This window comes from Amia ocellicauda, chromosome 8, assembly GCF_036373705.1.
Source record: "Amia ocellicauda isolate fAmiCal2 chromosome 8, fAmiCal2.hap1, whole genome shotgun sequence".
NCBI classification, from domain to species: domain Eukaryota; kingdom Metazoa; phylum Chordata; class Actinopteri; order Amiiformes; family Amiidae; genus Amia; species Amia ocellicauda.
This window is the reverse complement of record NC_089857.1, coordinates 41,835,978-41,857,402: the sequence shown is the minus strand read 5'-3', so window position 1 is coordinate 41,857,402 and position 21,425 is coordinate 41,835,978. Positions and strand designations below refer to the sequence as shown.

Here is a 21,425-nt window from a genome sequence, read left to right as displayed (position 1 = left end):
CATAAATATAAAATATTTGTGTGTGTGTGTAGTTATATGCTGTTATTATTAAATACTGCTTATCTTTTCTTTGTAAGTTTTATTTTACTAGATAACCATTCTGAGATTAGAACCTCTTTGGCGAGTGAGACACAGTCAACAGGCACATAATTACTAATAATCTCCAGAAGACAACCATATGCAAATATGTCAGGTCTGCATTACTTACCAGTATTACTGTGACATAGGAGAATGATTTGTCACTGTATAAATACCCACGTTTTAATGGAAGGTCACCTGAGCATAAGGAAACAAGCAAACATTTTTGATTTAAGAAGAATAAAGTCCCAGCAGGACCTATAAAGAAAGATAAAGCGCCTCTGACCCACCACACAGTGGAAATGCTAAATTTAGATGCATCATGAATATCATGGCTCATAAATGGTTTGGTCACACCGAGTGATAGCACCTGCCCCTGAGCGAGGTGCGATCATATCATGTTCCACTTTAGTTTTCATATGTACTTCCAATGCCAGCTTTGAAAACTGATGGCTTAGTTAATGTGTTCTTCACTTCATCCCCACCTTTAAGTGACCTCTGGACACAATACTTTTTTGCTCACCTTGACTCCAGGTAACCCATCTTCCAATGAAAGTGTGTGTAGTACGATTAATATAATATGATTGGTTCTTGTTTAGTGAATTCTTTGCTTAATTAAATCACTATCATTTATCCAAGAGCAAAAAGCAGCAATCGATTAAACCATTATAGCTCCGTGCCCAGTCCAAAGTTGACTGGACAGTTTGATGTTATGATGTTGGTCAACAAGTGAGGATGTGGAAATAATTAAAATGCTCACCGACAATTTGAAAAAATCAGTCAACCCTTTATAAATGGACAAAACCTGTCTTGTCAGTCTTGTAGTTATTTTCTTACAAATAGGATTTCCTGAGGTGTTGAGTGCAAAACGCAAATGCTTGTATATGACTTTTTAAAGAATTCAATTCTGTTGTTGCCATAAACTAGAATATTGCACTTGTCCAGTTGAACCCTACAAAGGGTGTGTAGGCAACTGGGAAAATCATGAGCATGATACACTGAGAATGGGCTGTTTTTAATTTAAAAGAGTCAAAGGCTTTGTTGTGTACAAAAGGTTTTAACACAAGCAGTTGTATGACAATCTCAAGAGTATATATTCATCTGAAATTGAAATACAAACGGCAGACAAATTTGAACAAAACATTTATTGAAACGTTCTTTTCCAGTTGCTTCGCACGGCGCTCAGATTGTGAAAAGTTAGCACTGTCACTGTGCAGAGGTGACAAGAATACGCATCACAACACAACATTTTAGAGTATTACATACATTACATAGGTCTATACAATATAAAGATAAATAGCCTTCAATTTGTGCTTATAAAAACCCATATAATACGATATTATGTGACACATGAACAGAACACGGTCCTGGTGAGGCCTGGCTTTGACCTGTCCACGAATAGCACCCAATGGTGGTTTAAATTAGTGTCAGCAGCCACGTTCTACTATTTCAAAATAAAAAAGCAATCAGTGATCGGTTTGAACTTTGTGATTCACTGGAAGGTCAAAGTTTTGTACAGGTCTAGGCCTTAGTATAGTGCAGTCAGCACTTATTTCACTGTAGGTGTGGGGTAATAAAGACAGGAGTGTCTCATTGAAGTGAATACAGGAATGACAATTTTCATAAACACTATCTACTGATTCAATAAAATGTGTGCTAAGGTAAAGGGGTTTCTTTTGGGTTATTTATCTGCAAAAGAAAGCTCTCCAAAAAGTGCAAATTAAGAATTGTCTATAGGATTTAAGGATCTGGAGACTGAGGTTTTTTTAAGCCACTCACCACACATGACTCAAATTTTGCTGGAAATGGAAACAAAGTGATTTTAACTGCTGGCGTCAAGGCAAGGCAACTAAGCAGAAATACTTTGGTGTGCGTTCTTTGATGTAAGCAATCTTGTTAACTGGATTGCAAATACTTAATCCAGGTAAATTATACGCCCAAACCAGAAGACCATTCACACGTGAATTCAACCAATTATACAACAAAAACACCACCAACAATAGCAACAACAGTAATAAATATACTTATAAAAACAAGGTTTTGGAACTCTTGGAGTGCCTTCATGATATCTGCTTCTCTCGCATTTGAATGACAGTTGAAGTTGAGGACAATCCTGGACAATATGAACAATATAATTGCCTACAATGAATTTCTTATTGTTCATTTTAAGACCAAAAGGTGTGTTTTTTTTCTAGCTGCATTTTTTTTCATATTATTATTTACAGAAACAAAATGTCTTTAATTAAAAGCAATTCAAATACTTTTCAGACTCTGTACACAGCCCCCATAACTGAGAGACATTTTCTGTCAATGGATCACAGGACTGCAGAGTCTTCACCGTCTTTTCAGGCTAAGCCTCTTCCTTGGTTGCAGGCTTGTAGATGACATTCTGCCTCGAGTCCTTCGTGAATCTGTGGAAGCATATCAATAAATAAAGACTTCTTATTTATTTTACTTTTTTTTTTTGCATATAGTGTATGAGTCTGAATGCTGTCATGGTTTTAAATCTGACACTGAAAATTCTCCGGGCATCTCAACACACATTTGTAGGTGATCCCAGACTCACAGTACTGACTGGTTAAACGTGGCAATGAGCATTTAGCCCGTGGAGTTCAATTACTTTTATTAAACAAACCAGATTTAACTAAATGTTAATTTGGCATCAGGTAAACTTGATGTTATCTCTTCTAAATATTCCTTGACGTCGTTTTTTTTTGTTTCCTTTTATTTTTCCACACGACTAAACACCTGGCATCAGATGAAATGGGAGTCCTGGCACAGGAGTTTGTGAAATCTCAGTATTATCTAACAGTGTTTGACTTGTTAAGTAAACGCTTTTCTCCCGTTGGGTGGAGAGACACAGGTCCAGAATGATGTGAAAATACGAGTACTTCTTGTTTCCAATTTTGCCCGAAACACCCCAGAACCACAAAGAACCGGCAAACCTGACCATTCTTAATTACCTTGAAAACTTTTTCCGTTGGTGGACCATGTAAACTATGAACGCTATCAAAGTGACAACGAAAAGGGCTCCAAATGCAATAGCCAGGATGTCTCCTGTGAGGCAAGACATGGAAAGCAGTTAGTCTTTTTGTACTTTTGGCCAAAGACAGACAGAAAAAAACTAAATAATAATAATAACGGTAAGAGTGCAATAGATACCTCTGGAGAAGCCTCCTTGATTGCCTGTATAATGCACAAAGAGAGAACGATGATTAGACCAGGCAGTTATAACACAATTAAAAAACAGTTGTGCAAAGGCGTGGGAAATGTGTGTGCATGCAAGTTATCAGACGGTGACTGTCCCATGCATTTAAATGAAATCTAAAGCACTTAATGCGTCCTTGTAATGTTGATTTCCTGTTGTCTCTGAGGCCACAGAATTAATACAACGGGTAAAGAGCAGAGCAGGCTTTGTGGTCCCTTATGGGTTTTGTTTTGTGAAATGAGGTTTAAAATGCATTTCAGTGAGATAAACCTAGAGGCTGCTGTTTCTGGCGATTTTAAGATGTCTTACTTACCATTTTCTTCACCAATAGATCTGCTGTTCCCGCCGGAGCGACCAGTTCCGGACGGCTGGGAGCCTGAGAGCAAAAGTCATGCAGAGAGTTATAGTGTGGAGGGCGTCCGAGAATAGGCCTTGGTTACCAAACAGGTATGAGTTAAAATGACATACTCTTTAAATACCGTGAATAAATAAGAAAATACAAGGAATCATATACAGTGCTGTTGTGTGTGTGTTGAGGCAAGTTAAAACTTGGTTGTAAAGTGGTGTTTGTTACACTCTCGTAGTGAGAGACATTCACTAAATGTCAGTTAAATGGTCTGTTAATCCTTGAGATGAATATCTTTCTGACTCTGTCTTTCATGCTTGCTGCTGTGGTTGGAGTCCCTGGCCTCAGACACTGGTTGGCCAATCGGAGGTCTTCAGCGGGCACTGACCCCTGACTGGCAATCCAACCCTCACTTGCAATGTGTTATTGTAATATGTCTGTGTGGGATTATATAAGCCAGGCATACAACTTAAACAACCATTTCATACATTTTCTATGAATTTGTGGCCACACATGGATTGTAATCCAGCTTTATAACACATAGATGTTCAGAGGAGCATCTTCTAAGAGTGGCTCAATGTCAGTTCATTAGTGTGCCGGTCTTAGGACACCCCCATAGTTCATAGGACATATTTACAAGAAGAATAGGCTAGGCCTCCTCCAGCAGCACTTATCTTTCATAGAGAAGTCAAAGGTAAGTGTGAAACTTCGTAATATTTGCAGTACCTGTCGGGTGAGTTGCACCACTTAGTCATTAGCAGAATTGCCTTGTTTATTTTCCAGAGGAGGTTTTTGTAATGTGTTTATAGAGTGGATGTATCAACAGGCGGGGAAACTGGGTGGAGGCGTTTAGGCGACACAATCAAGTCCACACAAGTCTACTTCACACGACAACGTTTCACACAAGTACGTCTTGGCTGTGATACGGAGTAAGGCTGGAGTGTAAATAAACCCAAGGAAAAAGTATATGTTTTTATGCTCATTAAATACAAATAGTTATTCTGGCTTTACAATTCCTTCGGAGGTGATTTGACATATGTCATAATTAAATCTCAGCAAATGATCAATGAAACCACTCCCATTAACAATATTAAAGTAATCAACTGTCAGCTACTAGGCTTGTTATAAAATGTCATAGGAGACACAATTCTCTAACTGATGTGCTTTTAATGAGAAAGCTTATCTACAGCAGATTCCAGCTTCATTAAATAATTAAATGAATCAAATAGTCTCGTATCCAATCATAAATAAATAAATTGATAAATAAATACAATTAAAAAATGCTAATTCCTCAGAGTTTATTCAAAATATTTGTAGGTCACATCTGCCATTGCCATTTATTGCTCTATATAAGTGTAAAGTAATATTAAAATACAGTATAAAATATATAGTCTTAATGCTATTTTAGAGTTACTGTATAACATCTAGGAGTCCCTTACAATGCATTTCAATCATCGGTTGACCCAACTTTAATAATGTGGCACAGGATAATATATTGGCATTACAGGTTCTTAAATGGGGCAATGGGGTAATATTGAGTGTTTATCCAGTAGCCAATGTGTGTTGATGGATTAAATAGTCCGTAGATCCCTTTTCTTTTGCTGGTTTTCTGAGAGACAAGGTATTTCGACACTGCAAAGTATTTATAATTCACTGCAGTTGCAATGTTTGTGCTAATTATATGACCGACACTGAAATGCGTGTTACTGGCTTGAACAGTACGAGTTTACTCATTAACCTCAATGAGTGTCAAGGTTTCGTGCAGCACAGAGAGCAGAAACTAAAGTGAATGCATTTCTTTCACTGCAGTTTGAGAGGAGTTACTTTCGTAGTTTTAGTAATCTTTTTTCTAGACATGGAGAATTTAGTTTCAAAGCTCTTCCTTACCTGAGCCGCTCACTTCTGCCCTGAAAGATGACTGAACATCTCTGCCGAAGAGCAGCTGTGGGGCTCTGAAGTTCTTGGACAACAGTTCATTATGTTCAGCTTTCAAAGTGTCCTCGAGAGCTGCCAGCTGGAAGACAGGAAGAGCAATGTCAGGCACAATGTCAGCTGCCCTGTGGGAGAAGGGCCAGAAGATCTTTAAGACGACTGAAGGCACGATTATCAGTGTGCTTAACAAGATAGCAAGAGGAATCTCCATACATTCCAAGTTGTTGACGGAACCGCAGACCTCTACTGCACTTCAGAGTCCGATAAAAAAACATATAGGATATATAATATACTATAGGGAAAATATAGCACTTGTGGGAACATTCAGACAGGTTTTATGTTGAAGTTTTGTCTGGGGGATTCAAACTCTTTGTGGAGATGTTCACCCTGTCATCCCTCACTTTCTTCTTCCATCTCCTTTCCAGAAATATCCCAACCCCCTTTGAAATGTCTGAGAGTTGTATATCGGGGTTCTGTTAGTCCACAATGGTAGACACCTGGGATGGACAGAGCCTGTCCACTAAACCCTAATGTGCATTTCACCGACATATTTAAACCGAGCTCTACGTCCCCATCTGTGAAGTAATACAGCAATCTTATTAACCTGCTTTTTGAGGTGACTCCAGTGTTGAATTAAACAGAACTGTAGAGCTGTCTTTTTGAAGCCGGGGGGCACCTCAATAATCTCTATTAGTATTTGGACAGAACTATAAAATTCCTCCTAAACCTTTACAAGAAGTGTTGTAAAGAGAGCAGATTTGGTGGAGTGATTTTGATGTTCAAGTGAAGCAGATGGCAACAAATAAACACAGATGATGCCTGCCAACCTGTTTCCTCGACACTCTGATGGTATCATTGAAGATGGTCCAGTTCACAGTCTGAAAGCAGGGCGGCGTGGTGAGGGACCCGTTATAACGATAGAAACGTTGCAGGTTTGGGGGCAGAAGATGGCGAACATTGAAGCCAGGAATCTCAGTGTCCGTCTCTGTAAAATAGCACAACACACGGACACTGAGGATTGATGTCATGGACTGTCGTACAGCTTCCTGGGGAGCTGAGGTTTCACACACAAGTCAACAGCGCACACGTTGACAAGGCCGGATGGGGAGACCATGCCGGGACAGAGACAGAGTGAGGAGGCAGGATGGTGGCTCTCCCTCCCAGTGTGCAGGCTCTGTGGGATGTGTTGACCAAATGTAATTGTTATTGCGCATCTCAGCCATGACCCAGCATCCCCGCTGCCTGCCAACGCTCCCCTGGAGGGGCAGGGTGCTGCAATAAATGCCATCTGTGCAGGCCATGGTGGGTGTGGGCATCCCGATTATGAAAGAGATGAGTGTGAGAGATCAATGTGTAGCATTGCTCCATGTGTGCATGAACCTGTTACAGTGATGGCACTTTTAGTACAGCGGTATAATTCAGAGGAAGTGTTTGGGATACTGTAGACTCTAAACACTTTAAAAACTATAGTCAGAAACATAGGGTTTATTTTCAAACACGATTGATAAGAAGGGGATAGAAGAGTAGCGCCAAAATTTACCTTCTATACTGACATCTTTTAGGACAGAAAGGATATTCTCGTAGTTTTCATTTTCGTGCAGCCCAATCTGGAAAACAGTCAGCACACAACGCATTGGATCAGCATCACATTAAACAAGTGAATAATAAATACAAAAGAATAAAACTAATAAATAACATCCATTATATGGGTTGGCAGTGAAATGTGACAGGTGTGCACAGTTTTGATCGCGCAGGGATCGAGCAGCGGCTGTATTTTGTCGGGGTCGCACTGGACGGCCACGACCGCACGGACGTTCCTTACCCCGATGAAAGCCCCCAACACTGCCAGCCCGTCGGCCTTGCTCGCAGCTTCGGAGAGGTTTGCGTATTTGGAGTTGTAGTGAACCACATGGATCTGCAGATGCAAGGCACACAGAGCTCTTTAATGCAACGTGAGGAACATTATTTCTATAATCAAACAATATTAAGAACAATAAAACACTACAGAATTTGGTGTTTTATTTATACAGGGCTTATGGTGGTTTTGGTGCTTTTTGGTGCTTGTATTTGCTTTTTGCTGGTGACAACACATTTTAAACAACAAACTAAAAACAGAAATATATGATGAGCAGCTTGCCTCCTTAAACGTATCAAAGGATACAATATTTTAGTCCAAAATAATAGCAGTAGCTTTTTATATTGTCTATAAAAATATATATGGTATCACTTTACGATAAGTCTCCCAGTTACAGTGTACATACACAATAGGTAATCAGTATCATTTGTTTTAAGAACCTAACAACATAAGAAAGTGTCCAGTCGAGAGGAGGCCATTCGCCCCATCGTGCTCGTTTGGTGTCCATTAATAACTAAGTGATCAAGGATCCTATCCAGTCTGTTTTTGAATGTTCCCAAATTGTCTCTTCAGCCACATCGCTGGGGAGTTTGTTCAGATTGTGACGCCTCTCTGTGTGAAGAAGTGTCTCCTGTTTTCTGTCTTGAATGCCTTGAAGCCCAATTTCCATTTGTGTCCCCGGGTGCGTGTGTCCCTGCTGATCTGGAAAAGCTCCTCTGGTTTGATGTGGTCGATGCCTTTCATGATTTTGAAGACTTGGATCAAGTCCCCACGTAGTCTCCTCTGTTCCAGGGTGAAAAGGTTCAGTTCCCTCAGTCTCTCAGTAGGACATTCCCTTCAGACCTGGAATAAGTCTGGTTGCTCTCCTCTGAACTGCCTCTAGAGCAGCGATATCTTTCTTGAAGTGTGGAGCCCAGAACTGTCCACAGTATCCAGATGAGCTCTAACTAGTGCATTGTACAGTCTGAACATCACTGCCCTTGTTCTCAATTCTACACTTTTGACAATATACCCTAACATTGTGTTTGCCTTTTTATTGCTTCCCCACATTGTTTGGATAGGGAAAGTGAGGAGTCCATGTAGACTCCTCATCTGCCAGGTGTCGGTTTGCTAACTATCCCAGAGTCCAGATCATTAATATAGATTAGAAAAAGCACAGGCCCTAGTACTGATCCCTGTGGAACTCCACTAACAACCTCACTCCAGTTAGAAGTGACTCCTCTAATCGACACCCTCTGTTTCCTACACATCAACCAGTTCATAATCCATCTACTTACATTACCCTGAATGCCTACAGCTTCCAATTTGAGGATCAGTCTTTGGTATTGGTGGAGGTGATTCTAGGGTATGTGGGGGCCCCAGGCAAAATAATTCCTAATGGTGATGCCGGGGGGCGGGGGGTTGGGGTTGTGCGGCAGAGTGTTCTCCCGTGAGAGCCGGGGGGGGCGTCGGACCGAGGGGGGTGGGGGGGGTTCCCATATGGGGGCCCCCCCTCACCCCGAGGCCCCAGGCAATTTCCTAGGATGCCTGCCCCCTTGCGACGCACATGGGTGTGGGACCTTTCAAATGCTTTCTAAAAATCAAAGTATATCATCTAATGTTTACCAGTATTTGTAAGTACACAATTGTCTGGTAAGGATGCCCACTGGGAGGCTACTTTTAGAGCTATACCGGGCATGGTCAACTTTTTACCCACTAAGTACATTGTAATAATGCATAATTACACTGTTCTTATGAGTAACTATAGATGTAGATACTGAGTACCTACTATGTAAATACACAAAGTGTATTACATGAAGTGTACAGTGTTACTAAATATATATATAATTAAGTAAGTAGCAGGTTGGAATGTGGCCTGTGTGGTCCTACCTCGGCGGGGAAGTGGACATTATCAATGGTGTGCTCTGACCCTGGATCCTCCTTGGTCCCCCAGTGGAAATGAAGCTGCGCAGCGATGAACACTGTGTCGAAGCCCCGGACGATGCGCAGGGTGTTGGGCAGACTCAGCTGCACTGGAGTGGACACAGAAAGGAAACCGAAAATGGTGAGACCCATGCAACTGTAGCATAAGCAGTGCACTGGGCCTCCGCTTTGAACCTCGTCCCGCACCACGCAGCTCCATCCCTAGTAGAGCGACAAACCCACCATGCCAAAAGACCAGTCTACGTACTATTTTCTCTCTCGTCTTTCTTTGCCTGCAAAAACGATTCCTTGCCCGTCCCTGTCTGTTGGGGATGTTATTTGAGCATGCTGCTACTTACATGTGTGGCCATTGTTCTGTAACTTCAGAGATTTGGTGTCTGATAGATCATATCCTTCCAGGACTATCTCCGGGAGCATCGGGTCAAATAAGGCTTTTCTGGTGTCAATGTTAATCGGCGACTGTGATTTTCCTTTGCAGTGCTCAAATGCCACGGACCACGAATCCTGATCTGTACAGGGAGAACAATATGAACACAAGCCTGAGTGTGACCAAGGCGGATCATTGTTTGGTTTAACCCTGCTCTGGTACCATGAAAAAAGTTACGTTGACAGTACCATTTGGGGTGGGGTCACAGAGACCCCATGGTACCACAGCAGGGTTAAAATCTTATGCAGTCTAATAATCATACAAATAATAAAGCAGGTTTAAAGATTAAATCGGCATGTTAAACAAGAAAGCTTTCTCAACACACAAACTCAATTAGAGGAAAACAGAGAATGGTAACTAATAGATTGTTTTCTTAAAGCAGATGTTTACCTGAATTCATGTGATCACTATTATTTTCTCTGTCCATGTAAAAATATCTGGGCAGGGATTCTAGTTGTTAAATTAACCGATTGTCTGAATCGTGGCGTGAGTTTCTACTACTCTGTTTCAAATTACTGATCCTTATCGACCTTTGTACAAAGAGCCCCTGTGCTGCAGGGCGGGAGACGCGTCGACCTGGCAGAAGACACAGCCGAAGTAGAAGAGAGATCGGGCGCCTCTGAAATGGATCTCTTTCTCTGAAGGAAATACTCATGTCCTGCCATTGAGATCTTGCCAAACTCTCAAGGTTATCAAAATGGACTTGGTGATGGTTAAGGAACAAACTGTTCTAGCCACTATCTTAATTGATCAGAATATATTTAATCCTGCCATAAGAGAACTGTCAGTATGTCTGAGTCTGAGCTTTGGAGAATTAGCCCTTATTGGGGAGCAGACATCTATTTGATTCAATTGACCGCAAAAAACAGCACAATTTCTGTGAGGTCAGACCCTCAATATGCATTATTTCACTAACAAAGCACACCGCTGATAATGTTCACACCTACCAGTGTATGTCCAGTGTCCGTGAGGAGAACCTAAAAGGAAATCAAAGGAAGACTTATCAATTAGATGAAACTATGTTATAACAGCCTGTAAATCAACAAGATTAGGTTAAGACTTTCATTAATGTATTTACTCTTTCATTTATAATGCCTAAAATGGAAAGAGCCCTTTTTTGTTTCACTGATAAAGTAAATACTGTTATCTGGAAGCAAATTAAAGAAACAGAAGCCATAATAATGGATGCACTGATGCACAGGAAAGTGCCACAATTTAATCCACAAAATCTGCTTTGGTAACTCAGCTCTGTTATACCAATATGCTTAAGCAAACAGGAAGCTGCTATTGCAGGAAAAGCTACTAAACCACGGGGTTATGTCAGTGGTTTTTAATCATGGGATGTATCTGACCTAGTGTTACCCTAAGTCTTGACAATACTCTTTAACTCATCACATTAATTGCACATATTCATAGAAAACCCCTGAGAATTCAAAAAGCTGTGTCTATAGGTGTGTTCATGACCTTATTTTAAACAAATACATAAATTATTATTATTATTATTATTATTATTATTATTATTATTTTTATTTTATTTTCTTGGCAGACGCCCTTATCCAGGGTGACTTACAACATAAATGCTTCAAATGAGCTGATGAATGGACTCCTTTTAGTTTGAACCTTTCTTAACCTTGCAAAATTGAAATAGAGGTTTGAAACTTATCTATTTTAAAGCTTTCTTATCAATTTGAATTATACTTTGCCTCATGAGATATAGTTTGAAGTCTTTGACACCCCAGTAAAGCTCAATGACATATCTTATCTTAAAGTTATCGTCCTTCCTGTTAAAGCATTATAGTATATTGTCTTGTAATGGCTGCAATAAAAACTGCTCAGAAACATGATAATGGTTGCAAAACAAGGTTGCAGCTGTGGAATCCCACAACCAACCTCCCGTGGATCTCTGTAGATGGAAAGGTTTTTCGCAAAATAGATGCGTCATATGGGACACTACCATAAGTTACAATAACACAACAAACGAGCCTAAAACTCCAGAAAAAGAAAATGCACACTCTCCCTCCACTGTTCCACCATTTCTAAATCAGTCTCAGGAAAGGTGTGGCCTCCACAGCATTTCAGTCATATGTACCAAAATACCATCTGAAGTATTTGTTGTGCACCTATTTTTTATGCTTTTTCAGTGAGGGATTCTTAAATACCTATTCAAGCATTATGGTCGCTGTGGACTGTCTGTAGTGCAGGATGCATATAGTTTGTCTTGGATGATGCTGCAGAATAACATTTAAAATAACTCTAACAGCTGTGGATTAGGCAGCCCACAGAGTTTAACTGATGCCGTCCTGTCAAAGTGTCGACGAGGGTAGTTCACAGACGATGCTATATAAGTAAGTATATGTTTGGAGCCACTTTCTAGAGTCATCATGAGTTGTTAATACTGAAGGTGTGACAGATCCATGATGCCACCAAAAGATTATGCCACCATCAACTGTGAGTTTAAATATGAGAAGAAAGAGAGAGAGATACCAATTAATTTAATTAATGAATTATAGATTTCCATAGTATAAAATGTTGTCCTCTACAAACATTATTTTGACCATTAAAATGAAATAAAACGGCTGTGGGCCAAAACTTCCATTATAAAACATTGGCCTTGGCAGATCGTTACTTCACATGTCATGGATATCATAGAAGAACTTGAACACCTTTTCATCCGAGAGTCATCCGTACCTAACCAACTGTTTAAAATTACACTATTGAAGACACCACACTTGAGTTAACTCATTAAACGGACTGTAATTATATTATGAAGGAGCATCAGCAGAGTGTAATTTCAGAACAGAAGGAATCGTCTCGAAGTGACTCACTCTTGCACGGTCAGGGCTATTGGGTTTTGTTTGCAACAGGTGGTACATCAGACATATTGAGAAACTGCCCGCAGTTGTCAAACTGTGAGTAATCTCGTTTAGTTACAGTAAACGTGTTTGCAGTTGGGATTTCATGCACTTCCCTTAAAGAGAAAGCTGCCTAAACAAAAAAAAACTAAAAAACATTACTGTAGGATTTCTGAACTCTATCATCCTGTCTAAAATACGTCAACACACCTTGAATGTTCCCAAGATCAAGAGCTTCTGGGGCAGACTGGGACTGAAAAACAGCCCTGGACTTTTACCCTGGGGGGGCGACGGCTGGTGAAGTCTGGGTCCCAATAAAGTGCGGTTCCGGGGGGCAGGGGGTAGGATGGTGTTGGCGATGTGTGGTTCTGGGTGTCTACACGGGGCGAACAGCCCACATGGGAATCAACCGGCGCACCGAACTAAAACATGGCCAGTCCGCCTATGCCTTCTGGAAAATGTCAGCCATCCTCCCAATAGCTCCATTCCAGTATAATTGTCATACCTTCTTCGCCCCACACTTCCCTGGTTTGCTGCCAGAGGTCATGACCTCCGGAATTCTGAACGGCCTTCCACACATTCCATTCTCATCACTGACTGCAAATGTTCCAGCATTCCCAGCCTCTCATTGGTCCAGCTCATCATCCACTGACTACTGCCTTCCTCTGATCCACCCGTATAAACCCCTTTGTGTCCCACACTCGTTGCGACTTCTTGATTGTAGCATTTCTGCGCATTCGCCTGTGCTTCTGACCCTCGCATGTTTCTTGTAGGTTTGACTTTTGGAATTCCCCCTGACACGCTGGTAGCCTGATTGTTAGACCTCCTGCTTGTGACCTTCAAGCCTTTTCCCTTCTACTCTGTTCACTGTTCCTGTCCTAACCCTGCAACACAGCCCTGACAATAATGTTTTCATTACATAACAGCATGGTTTGCATGCAGCAGTTAAAAAGGGGGAAACAAATGCTAATTTCAGAAAATAAAACAGAAACACAGGCAAAAAAAAATAGGTCGCTTCTTCAATTTGCCTAAAAGCTTCTACTATGATTTTCTACACTGGTTCAAACATACTAGTCTCCAGTGGCACGGTCTTTACAGTACGGGTCATGACTGGGTGAAGAAGACTGTTTTGCGAGGGCTGACATGCTTCAGAGGGCAGCAGGAAGCTGGTGATGGAGGGGAGCTGGAGGCCGGCTCGGTAACCTTTCCCTCTTCTCCAAAGGCATCTGCAGCAGCTGCAGTGGAAACGCGTCCTCGGCAGGGTCAGGTTTCGGCATCAGGGACGCAGGGCACGTCTGGTTTTGCTCCGGGACGGCATGATGTGTTTTGTCAGCCTCCCGAGTGAATGTGCCCATTATGCACCATGTTACAAAGGTGTATCTTAAACCTGGAGTTAATATTCCTGTAATCTGCGGAGGCCAGAGGACCTTAATTGAGGTAATTGTCAAAGCCCAGGGTCATTGTACTGTAATACGATGCACGCTGCTAAAATTATACTGGCAGCTACAGAAAAGCCCTAGCTGTAAGCACTGGCTTTAGAGAAGAGATCCATCTCTTCACCTGTCGCCATTTCTTTTTCATCTGCCATGATTACAATGCGTGTGTCATCCTGTAAAATCTCGTGTGCAGTTATATAGCATTAATGGTTATCGTCTTGTTTCCAACGGCTCGGGCTCAAATTGGGTTCCTCCTTCTTCCAAGTCAGTTGTGTTTCTGTTGACCAGATTTGTGTGAGTTCTTGTCATGTTTTCATTTCTTATTATGCTTGTAACATAAGAGCCCAAGGCCAGTGCAGCTATGTTGCTCTATTGTGTAAACATGGTTCTTGTCCTGGATCAAAGGGTGTGAGTTATTAATCACCCTCTTTGATCCAGGATTATTCTCTTTAAATAATGATTAAACACTCAGTAATACCAGTACACAACAGTTACTAATAATACTCCCAGTGCTGTGCTGTAAATTCTCAGTGAAGACAAGTGAAATAGCAGATGTTATGTGATGTTTGGTGTTAGATATAAAATAGAGTTAAACCTAGAAGAGGTTTCAATATGAAAACCCCCAAAGAGGAGCATTGCATCAAAGGAAATCTTTAGTTAGAATAAAATACATCAATCTTAAAATGTGTCAGTTTAAACCTTTATTTTGTTAAAGGATCCTTCAACAAGTTCAGATTTACACTTAAAGGTTTACATTTTACATTATGTAAATATATTCATATAAGCAGTTAATTGATAAATACATATTGATACTATTGTTTTACCTTTACAACCGACTGATAAATCCCATTAACAGTTTTGTTGTTTCATCATCTTATTATATATTTCTCTTTTAACATGGTTTTGACCTGCTGTAAAAGAAACGGTCAAGGTTTATTAACTACAAATAAGAAGATTTTATATTATCTCCTGGTATAATCTTCACAAAATCATCAAAAAGTGTCACCAATATTACATTTGGCAATGATTTATTTAAATGCTGCCCTTGAGGTATCGTAGATAATGATATGAGTGAGGGCAAGTACAGTATTTTATCCAAGTAATATCCACGCTTGAGATACTGTATGTGTACCTTTTTTTTTTTTTCAAGATAACAAAACACCTCCTTACACCAAGATGTACTGTTTCATGCAAATGGTTACAATATCCACACCACAAAACACAAGGCCAGGGTGTATTCCAGTGCTCGATGTTATAATATAATCTGTAAATTACTAGAAGTATAAAGATTGAGGATCTCAATGATCGTTTGAACTCATTTACAGTAAACTACATTTTAAAGCCTCCCAAACAGATTAAAGAACAGACTCTCAGAAAAAGTAAGAGTGAAAAGTAGGATGCATAGCCTAATTATTTACAATGAAAATTCTCGATTTTGTAACGCATATCATTAGAGAGGTTGAGTCTAGACGTTCATCACAATAAAAGCTTTGAGTCTTAAGCTCATTTGGTTTAGCAATCTGAACCCGCAGAACAACGGCCTCCCACACACAAAAAGCTCTATGAGATGTACTTGCCAGAGTCTCAATGGCTAATTCCAGAAACTGCGTGGCTAAGAAATTAAAGCAGTTCATGAATGCAGATACTGCGCTGTTCTCTATAATGCAGGTGTTATGGCCATCTCCTGCCTGAATGCAACCTGGCATCGTCAATATTTAATTTCACAAGCCCATCGGACAGAGGACAGTGTAAATAATATTGCAGGTGACATTTAACGCTGTATTTTTCAGAAGCCCCAATAATTTGCTCTAAAACTGTTCTAGTTGGACCAGAAAACAAATAAGTGTAAACAAATGATGTAGACAAATCCTCTGTACACGAGTCTCCTCATTGAAATGTGAAAGGTGAGTCAGAGAAGTTTTCAGCACGAAGGATTTCAAAACGTCAGACTCGGGCCGTACAGAGCTGCTGTAGCTGAGCATGTCAGTTTCAACAACAACGATTCGGACAGAAATTCCTGAATCCATTGCCATTTTTAAAAGCACACTCTGTATGATGACCAGTAATGTCACGTCTCCTATCCTGACCAATTCCTGCCTTCTGAAATGTGTTGCACACCTTTGATGAAATATATGGGTAAAGTAGGGATAGAAGACCTCAAACAGGCACACGGGGTTATGAAACAGAAAGATAAATGAAAGTTAAATGAGCATTTTCTGCTGTCGTTTTGTCCATTTTCCTGAAATGTCTCCCCCATAGAGGCTGTGCAAACCTATGATCCACCTTCCAGGAAGTCCCTGTGAGAAATCACTGAGTGAGGGTCACCGTTTGCATCTACCCGGTGAGAAGTGGTTTCCTGTGAGTAAGCAGGGGCTTTACAATTTCCTCATGCAGTCAGATCTTCCAAGACATGGACTCACTTTCCTTTGAAGATTAATTTCTCAGAAGAATTTAATTAAGTCACATCGGGTTATGAAAAGTTTGAAACTTCCATATAATTTAATATCAACACTCTGACAGTTTTGATGATGTGGAATTCCTCCTTTGGCTGCAGATGTCGCTTTATTAAACTTTACTGGCCGCGTGAGATTTCTTACGCTGCGATTTACATCTACACGTAAAACACCACCTGCAGTGTCTTTTGAAATAATCTGATGTTTTTAAAGTGCTCATATAAGGGCCAGCACTCTTTTTCTCAGTAGTCTTTCAAGCAACATAAATGTCATTCAGATATTCAGATTAAACTATTAAACTATTTACAGTCTTTGCTACGGAAATACACATTTATGCTCAAATGTTAGAAGCTTTGTACAACACAACCTTCTTTGCCAGGCTGAAGCTACGTTTGGCAGAGCACGTTTCAGCTACCACAAAGTGAAAGCTTCAAGATTCAAGATCCAAAAACTACACATTTTTATTTGGTGACTCAAGAAACCCGTCTCAGTCTGTCAAATTGGCCCGGGTGCCAAATACTTTCTGTAGAGCCTAAGAAGTTATTTTTAATGTTGTATTTTATTCCTGTAAAACCTGAAATATGATTTAGGTCAATCATTACTGAAGTGTACCCTTTCATACGCCACTTCCACAGAAAATAATTTTTCAGTATACAGAACATAAGAACATAAGACAGTGTCCAATCGAGAGGAGCCCATTCGCCCCATCGTGCTCGTTTGGTGTCCATTAATAACTAAGTGATCAACGATCCTATCCAGTCTGTTTTTGAATGATCCCAAATTGTCTCTTCAGCCACATCGCTGGGGAGTTTGTTCAGATTGTGACGCCTCTCTGTGTGAAGAAGTGTCTCCTGTTTTCTGTCTTGAATGCCTTGAAGCCCAATTTCCATTTGTGTCCCCGGGTGCGTGTGTCCCTGCTGATCTGGAAAAGCTCCTCTGGTTTGATGTGGTCGATGCCTTTCATGATTTTGAAGACTTGGATCAAGTCCCCACATAGTCTCCTCTGTTCCAGGGTGAACAGGTTCAGTTCCCTCAGACAATGGCCTGTTAGTTTTGACCATTTTTAAATGTATTTCGCAGCATGTTGCTTGGCAGTATTCAACTAAATCACGATTAAGTCCAATTAAGTAATCAAACTCAACTGGCAAACCAAAAGGTACTCTGTCTCTAGATCTGCAGAGTCTTGTTCTCAATGTAAAGGTATTTTATTTGTGGTGTTGTATTCTTCTCTTTTATTTTTAAATTAACTAAAACAAAATAACAAATGATATTGATAGACCTCTTATACAATCAATAGTATCAATATTTATAGAAACAGGTTCTACAAAAATGTCACAATGGGTATTGTCATTGTCCAGCTATTTCCCTCATATGTGAGGTCCATTTGTTCAATCATTCACTATGTATGTGACCCTCTCTGGCATGAAGAAATATTTAGTATAATATGAAAAAAAAAAAAAAAAATTGTGGGTTTTCATTGCCTGTGTAACTCGGGGATCAAATACCAAAGCCATGTGTAATTGAATGTTACTGCAACACTCTGTGATGACACAATTGAGACTTATTGTCTTACAGCTGTCAGTACCATCGCACCGCCTCAAATCTGACAGAGAAGTCAGGTTTTGGGCTCGTCATAGCAGCGGATGTGGTAACAGTAAAGTCAGTCCTGGGCAAACGTGTTGCTTCATAGTAAACAAGACAAGAGATTTATTTTGTTTTGTTTTGTGCCATTTGAAATAAATACATAAACTATATTAATTAGTGATGTTATCCTCAAATGTGTTTTCTTTATATTCCGGTCAATGGTCATTGTTTTATTTTCTTTCGTTTTTTTTAATGGTCATTTTCACACACGTCGAGTATATGCAAGTCCTGTGAAAGTGGCCGGAGGCAGAATTAACCATATTTAGTTAAAGGCAGCTTTGAGTGCTGCCAACATTTTTTTTCCAAAACCTTTCTGCGTGAAGAAAATCCCAGAACCATAGAAGTCCTTGTTCTTTGTTAATGGAACAGTCTGAGCACAATGGAGGCACAAAGCACTCTCCCCATTTCTCCTGGCCCGTCTCCAGTTTGCTCAGTAATGCGTTCAGGTCGACCCCATTCACTATCCACATCATGGGGCATAATCTTCGGCCAAACACTTAGCCGCCACATGTTATAAACACACCCTGTGACAGCTGGAGGAGAGAACGAATGTCTTCACTACACACTATACTGGAGCCTCCCGAGGGCTCAGGAGTGTTAGTCTGTGGTGATTTTCATGAAATCTTACATTATTTTTAAGACTATTATAAGGAAAACCACGATTAGGTATCTTCTAGAGGCTACTCCGGTGGTTTTATTAAAACTATAGAGAAATACTGTTTGAGGCAATGAAAAGATTTGCAAGTCTTCAGAACAGTATTAACCTATTACATAATAATGATAAATACAAAATCCAATACTGTCCACAATAGTGAACATATATAAGACACTTAGCAAGTGTTCCTGGCTGTACTGAGTGTGCGGAGACTGAACCTCAACAGTTCATTAACACAATAGCTTGGCAGTACACATGGTTATGGTCTTAATGCATTTACTATAATTTCAAATAGTCCCATCTATTTCTGTTTGATTTCTTCCCTCGTTTACAGTGGAGGAGGGGAGGCAACACAGATATATAATTATTACCAACATAAAACCTCTATTCAAAAGTAATGTAATGGTAGGCACTTTTATCTTTTAATACATAATATAGAAGGATTTTGAATAGCTATTGATTGTTTGAAGATGTATAGTTTATTTTTTTATTGGTTTACATAGACATACTTTTACAAACATAAAAGCGGTAGCAGTTTTACATATATGTATAAACTTATTAATGCCCTACCTAAAGTGAAATACTGGTATATAAACAGCAACCAATTCCTATTTTGTGAGAAGAGAAAGTGTTCGGAAAAGAGCATCTGCTTTTATTATATCTTCTTTCTTTTTTTCCTCTCTCTGTAGCTCCTCTGTTGGCACCAAACTCAGGATGAAATACAGTAATGCAGTGTAATATCCCTTTGATTCATTATGTCAAAACTTGCTGGTCTGCACGTAGTCACTGGCTTCTTATTGAAATCCACATCAGCTGGGAGACTCGAGTCATGAATCAGCAAAGGAATTTACTCTGGCAGCTAACTAACTGAACATCTCAGTCAGATTGATCAATTGAAATTCATCAAGACTGTCTTGTGCTTAAGAAAGTGAAAGTGACTGGACTGCACACCACTTCAAGGTAACAATATTATGATATTATGTATCATTACTCTTTGTTTTCTCTTGCATCAGACACTCTATAGTGTTTGTGAACTTCATTTTAAGCACAAAAACAATTTAGGAAGAAAAAGCGAATTAAGAAATGGCAACATTATTATCAAAATCCCTGTACTTGGATTCTGTACTTCTGAAGTGCATAGCTATTGAGAGACTGACCAAACATATTAAGTAGCTGATTGTAACAATGGTTTAATTCAAAACCAAGCTTTGTGTAAGTGAACTTTTTTCCAAACGTGTTGTTTGTTCTCTTGTGTGATTTAATTTATTTGCCAAGGCTTCACAAAGATTAGAACATTTAAGGTTTATTCAAATAGAGTTAATAAAGAAATATTTAATGGGATATACAGAAATATATATATATATATATATATATTTAAAGAAGTTTAAAAACATGAAAATAAATGCTATTATAGTGGAAGAAAGCATTCAAAGCAAAATATGATTTTGAAAACACTAACACACAGGTACAGAAAAGACCAAGAAAGTATAGGAATAATTTTAAAATAATATGACTTAATTTTTCCAGTCACTTGCAAATTGACTTTATAAAGAACCTATTGAGACACATTATTGCTAATTGTGTGTGTGTGTGTGTATATATATATTAAAGCACCTCTTTACTGTAAGAAAAACAAAAGCTGAGTAAAGATGAAAGTGTGAAAGAAAGCAAACTTACCTTTCGCGTGCTCCTCACTGTCTTTCTCACTGCTGCTGTCCTCCTCTTCTGACGACGGGGCTGAAGACTCCACAGTCAGTGCAAGGAGACTTAGGAGGAGGAAAGCACGGAAAACTTTACCTAGCATCTTATTTGCTGCCACCCGGAGTAGCCTTGGCAATAAATCCAGCAGGAGTCTTCACTCGGTGCCCACAAAAGCTCTCCTCTCACTTACCACTAGAACTATAAAGCTTTGAAGATATGAGTCACGGACGGATCACCTAGTGTGCAGATTTAAGCAGTGTGAGGTAAGTGACACCAATCAGCTGTCACCAATCAGGTACGAGCAGCTTCAGAAGTGGCCACAATATCTTTATTAGCAATGTCTGGCCCACGTTCAAAAAATCCTAAGCGCAATCTCATTTAATTATGTTGTCCATCTGAGTTACCACACTTGCTCTTTAAGGTCCTTCCGTCCCTTCCCCCCTCCCACTGTGAACAAAGTCCAGTGCTGTGTGTTTGTGTGTGGAGAGGCCAGATTCACTTCTAAGATTTACAGCCGCCATGCTTTGCCAGATATTCACACTTACCACTGCAGCTCTGTTTCTGCTATCACAAAAAAAGGAAAGAAGTGAGGGGAGAAGATAATATCTCTCAAAGGGATTTCCTCCTGCCTGCTACAGAATTATTTTATCATCCACTGTCAAAGTCAAACAAGCTCTGGTCGAGCCCTCGTTCTGGCAGCTAGATATTTATCTCAAGAAGATGTAATCTTTCATTCACACTTCTCTTCCTGTCTGAAAGTGTTTTCTCTAAAGGGGGTAGTCAATCATCTACAATAAAGGGGGCAAACACATGTGATGATTTCTGGGTTAGAGCACTTATAGGTTTAATGATTTGCTGTGATAAGAGAAAAGACAAAAATAAATCTGATTTTGGATTTGCTAATACAAGGGTTGG

The 21,425-nt window shown here is 39.9% G+C and overlaps 1 protein-coding gene across 1 annotated transcript; it reads right to left on the bottom strand.

Moving 5' to 3' along the window:
• Positions 1–1,208: 1,208 nt before the first annotated feature.
• On the bottom strand, positions 1,209–20,951 carry ca9 (carbonic anhydrase IX). Its single transcript, XM_066711454.1, has 12 exons — positions 20,487–20,951; positions 10,717–10,746; positions 9,681–9,851; positions 9,289–9,431; positions 7,387–7,479; positions 7,105–7,171; positions 6,392–6,549; positions 5,520–5,646; positions 3,600–3,662; positions 3,241–3,264; positions 3,042–3,135; positions 1,209–2,489 (listed from the first exon to the last, which is right to left on the bottom strand). The coding sequence occupies exons 1-12, from the start codon at positions 20,611–20,613 to the stop codon at positions 2,429–2,431; spliced, it is 1,158 nt and encodes a 385-aa protein (XP_066567551.1). The 5' UTR covers positions 20,614–20,951; the 3' UTR covers positions 1,209–2,428.
• Positions 20,952–21,425: the final 474 nt, after the last annotated feature.

What these genes read in the sequence shown, in the direction of transcription:
- ca9 (XM_066711454.1), bottom strand. Translation starts at nt 20,613, where the DNA reads ATGCTAGGTAAAGTTTTCCGTGCTTTCCTCCTCCTAAGTCTCCTTGCA. An exon ending in ACAGAACAATGGCCACACAT is followed by an intron (nt 9,432 to 9,680) that starts GTAAGTAGCAGC and finishes TGTCCACTCCAG; the next exon opens with TGCAGCTGAGTCTGCCCAAC. An exon ending in ATCTATTGGTGAAGAAAATG is followed by an intron (nt 3,265 to 3,599) that starts GTAAGTAAGACA and finishes TGCATTATACAG; the next exon opens with GCAATCAAGGAGGCTTCTCC.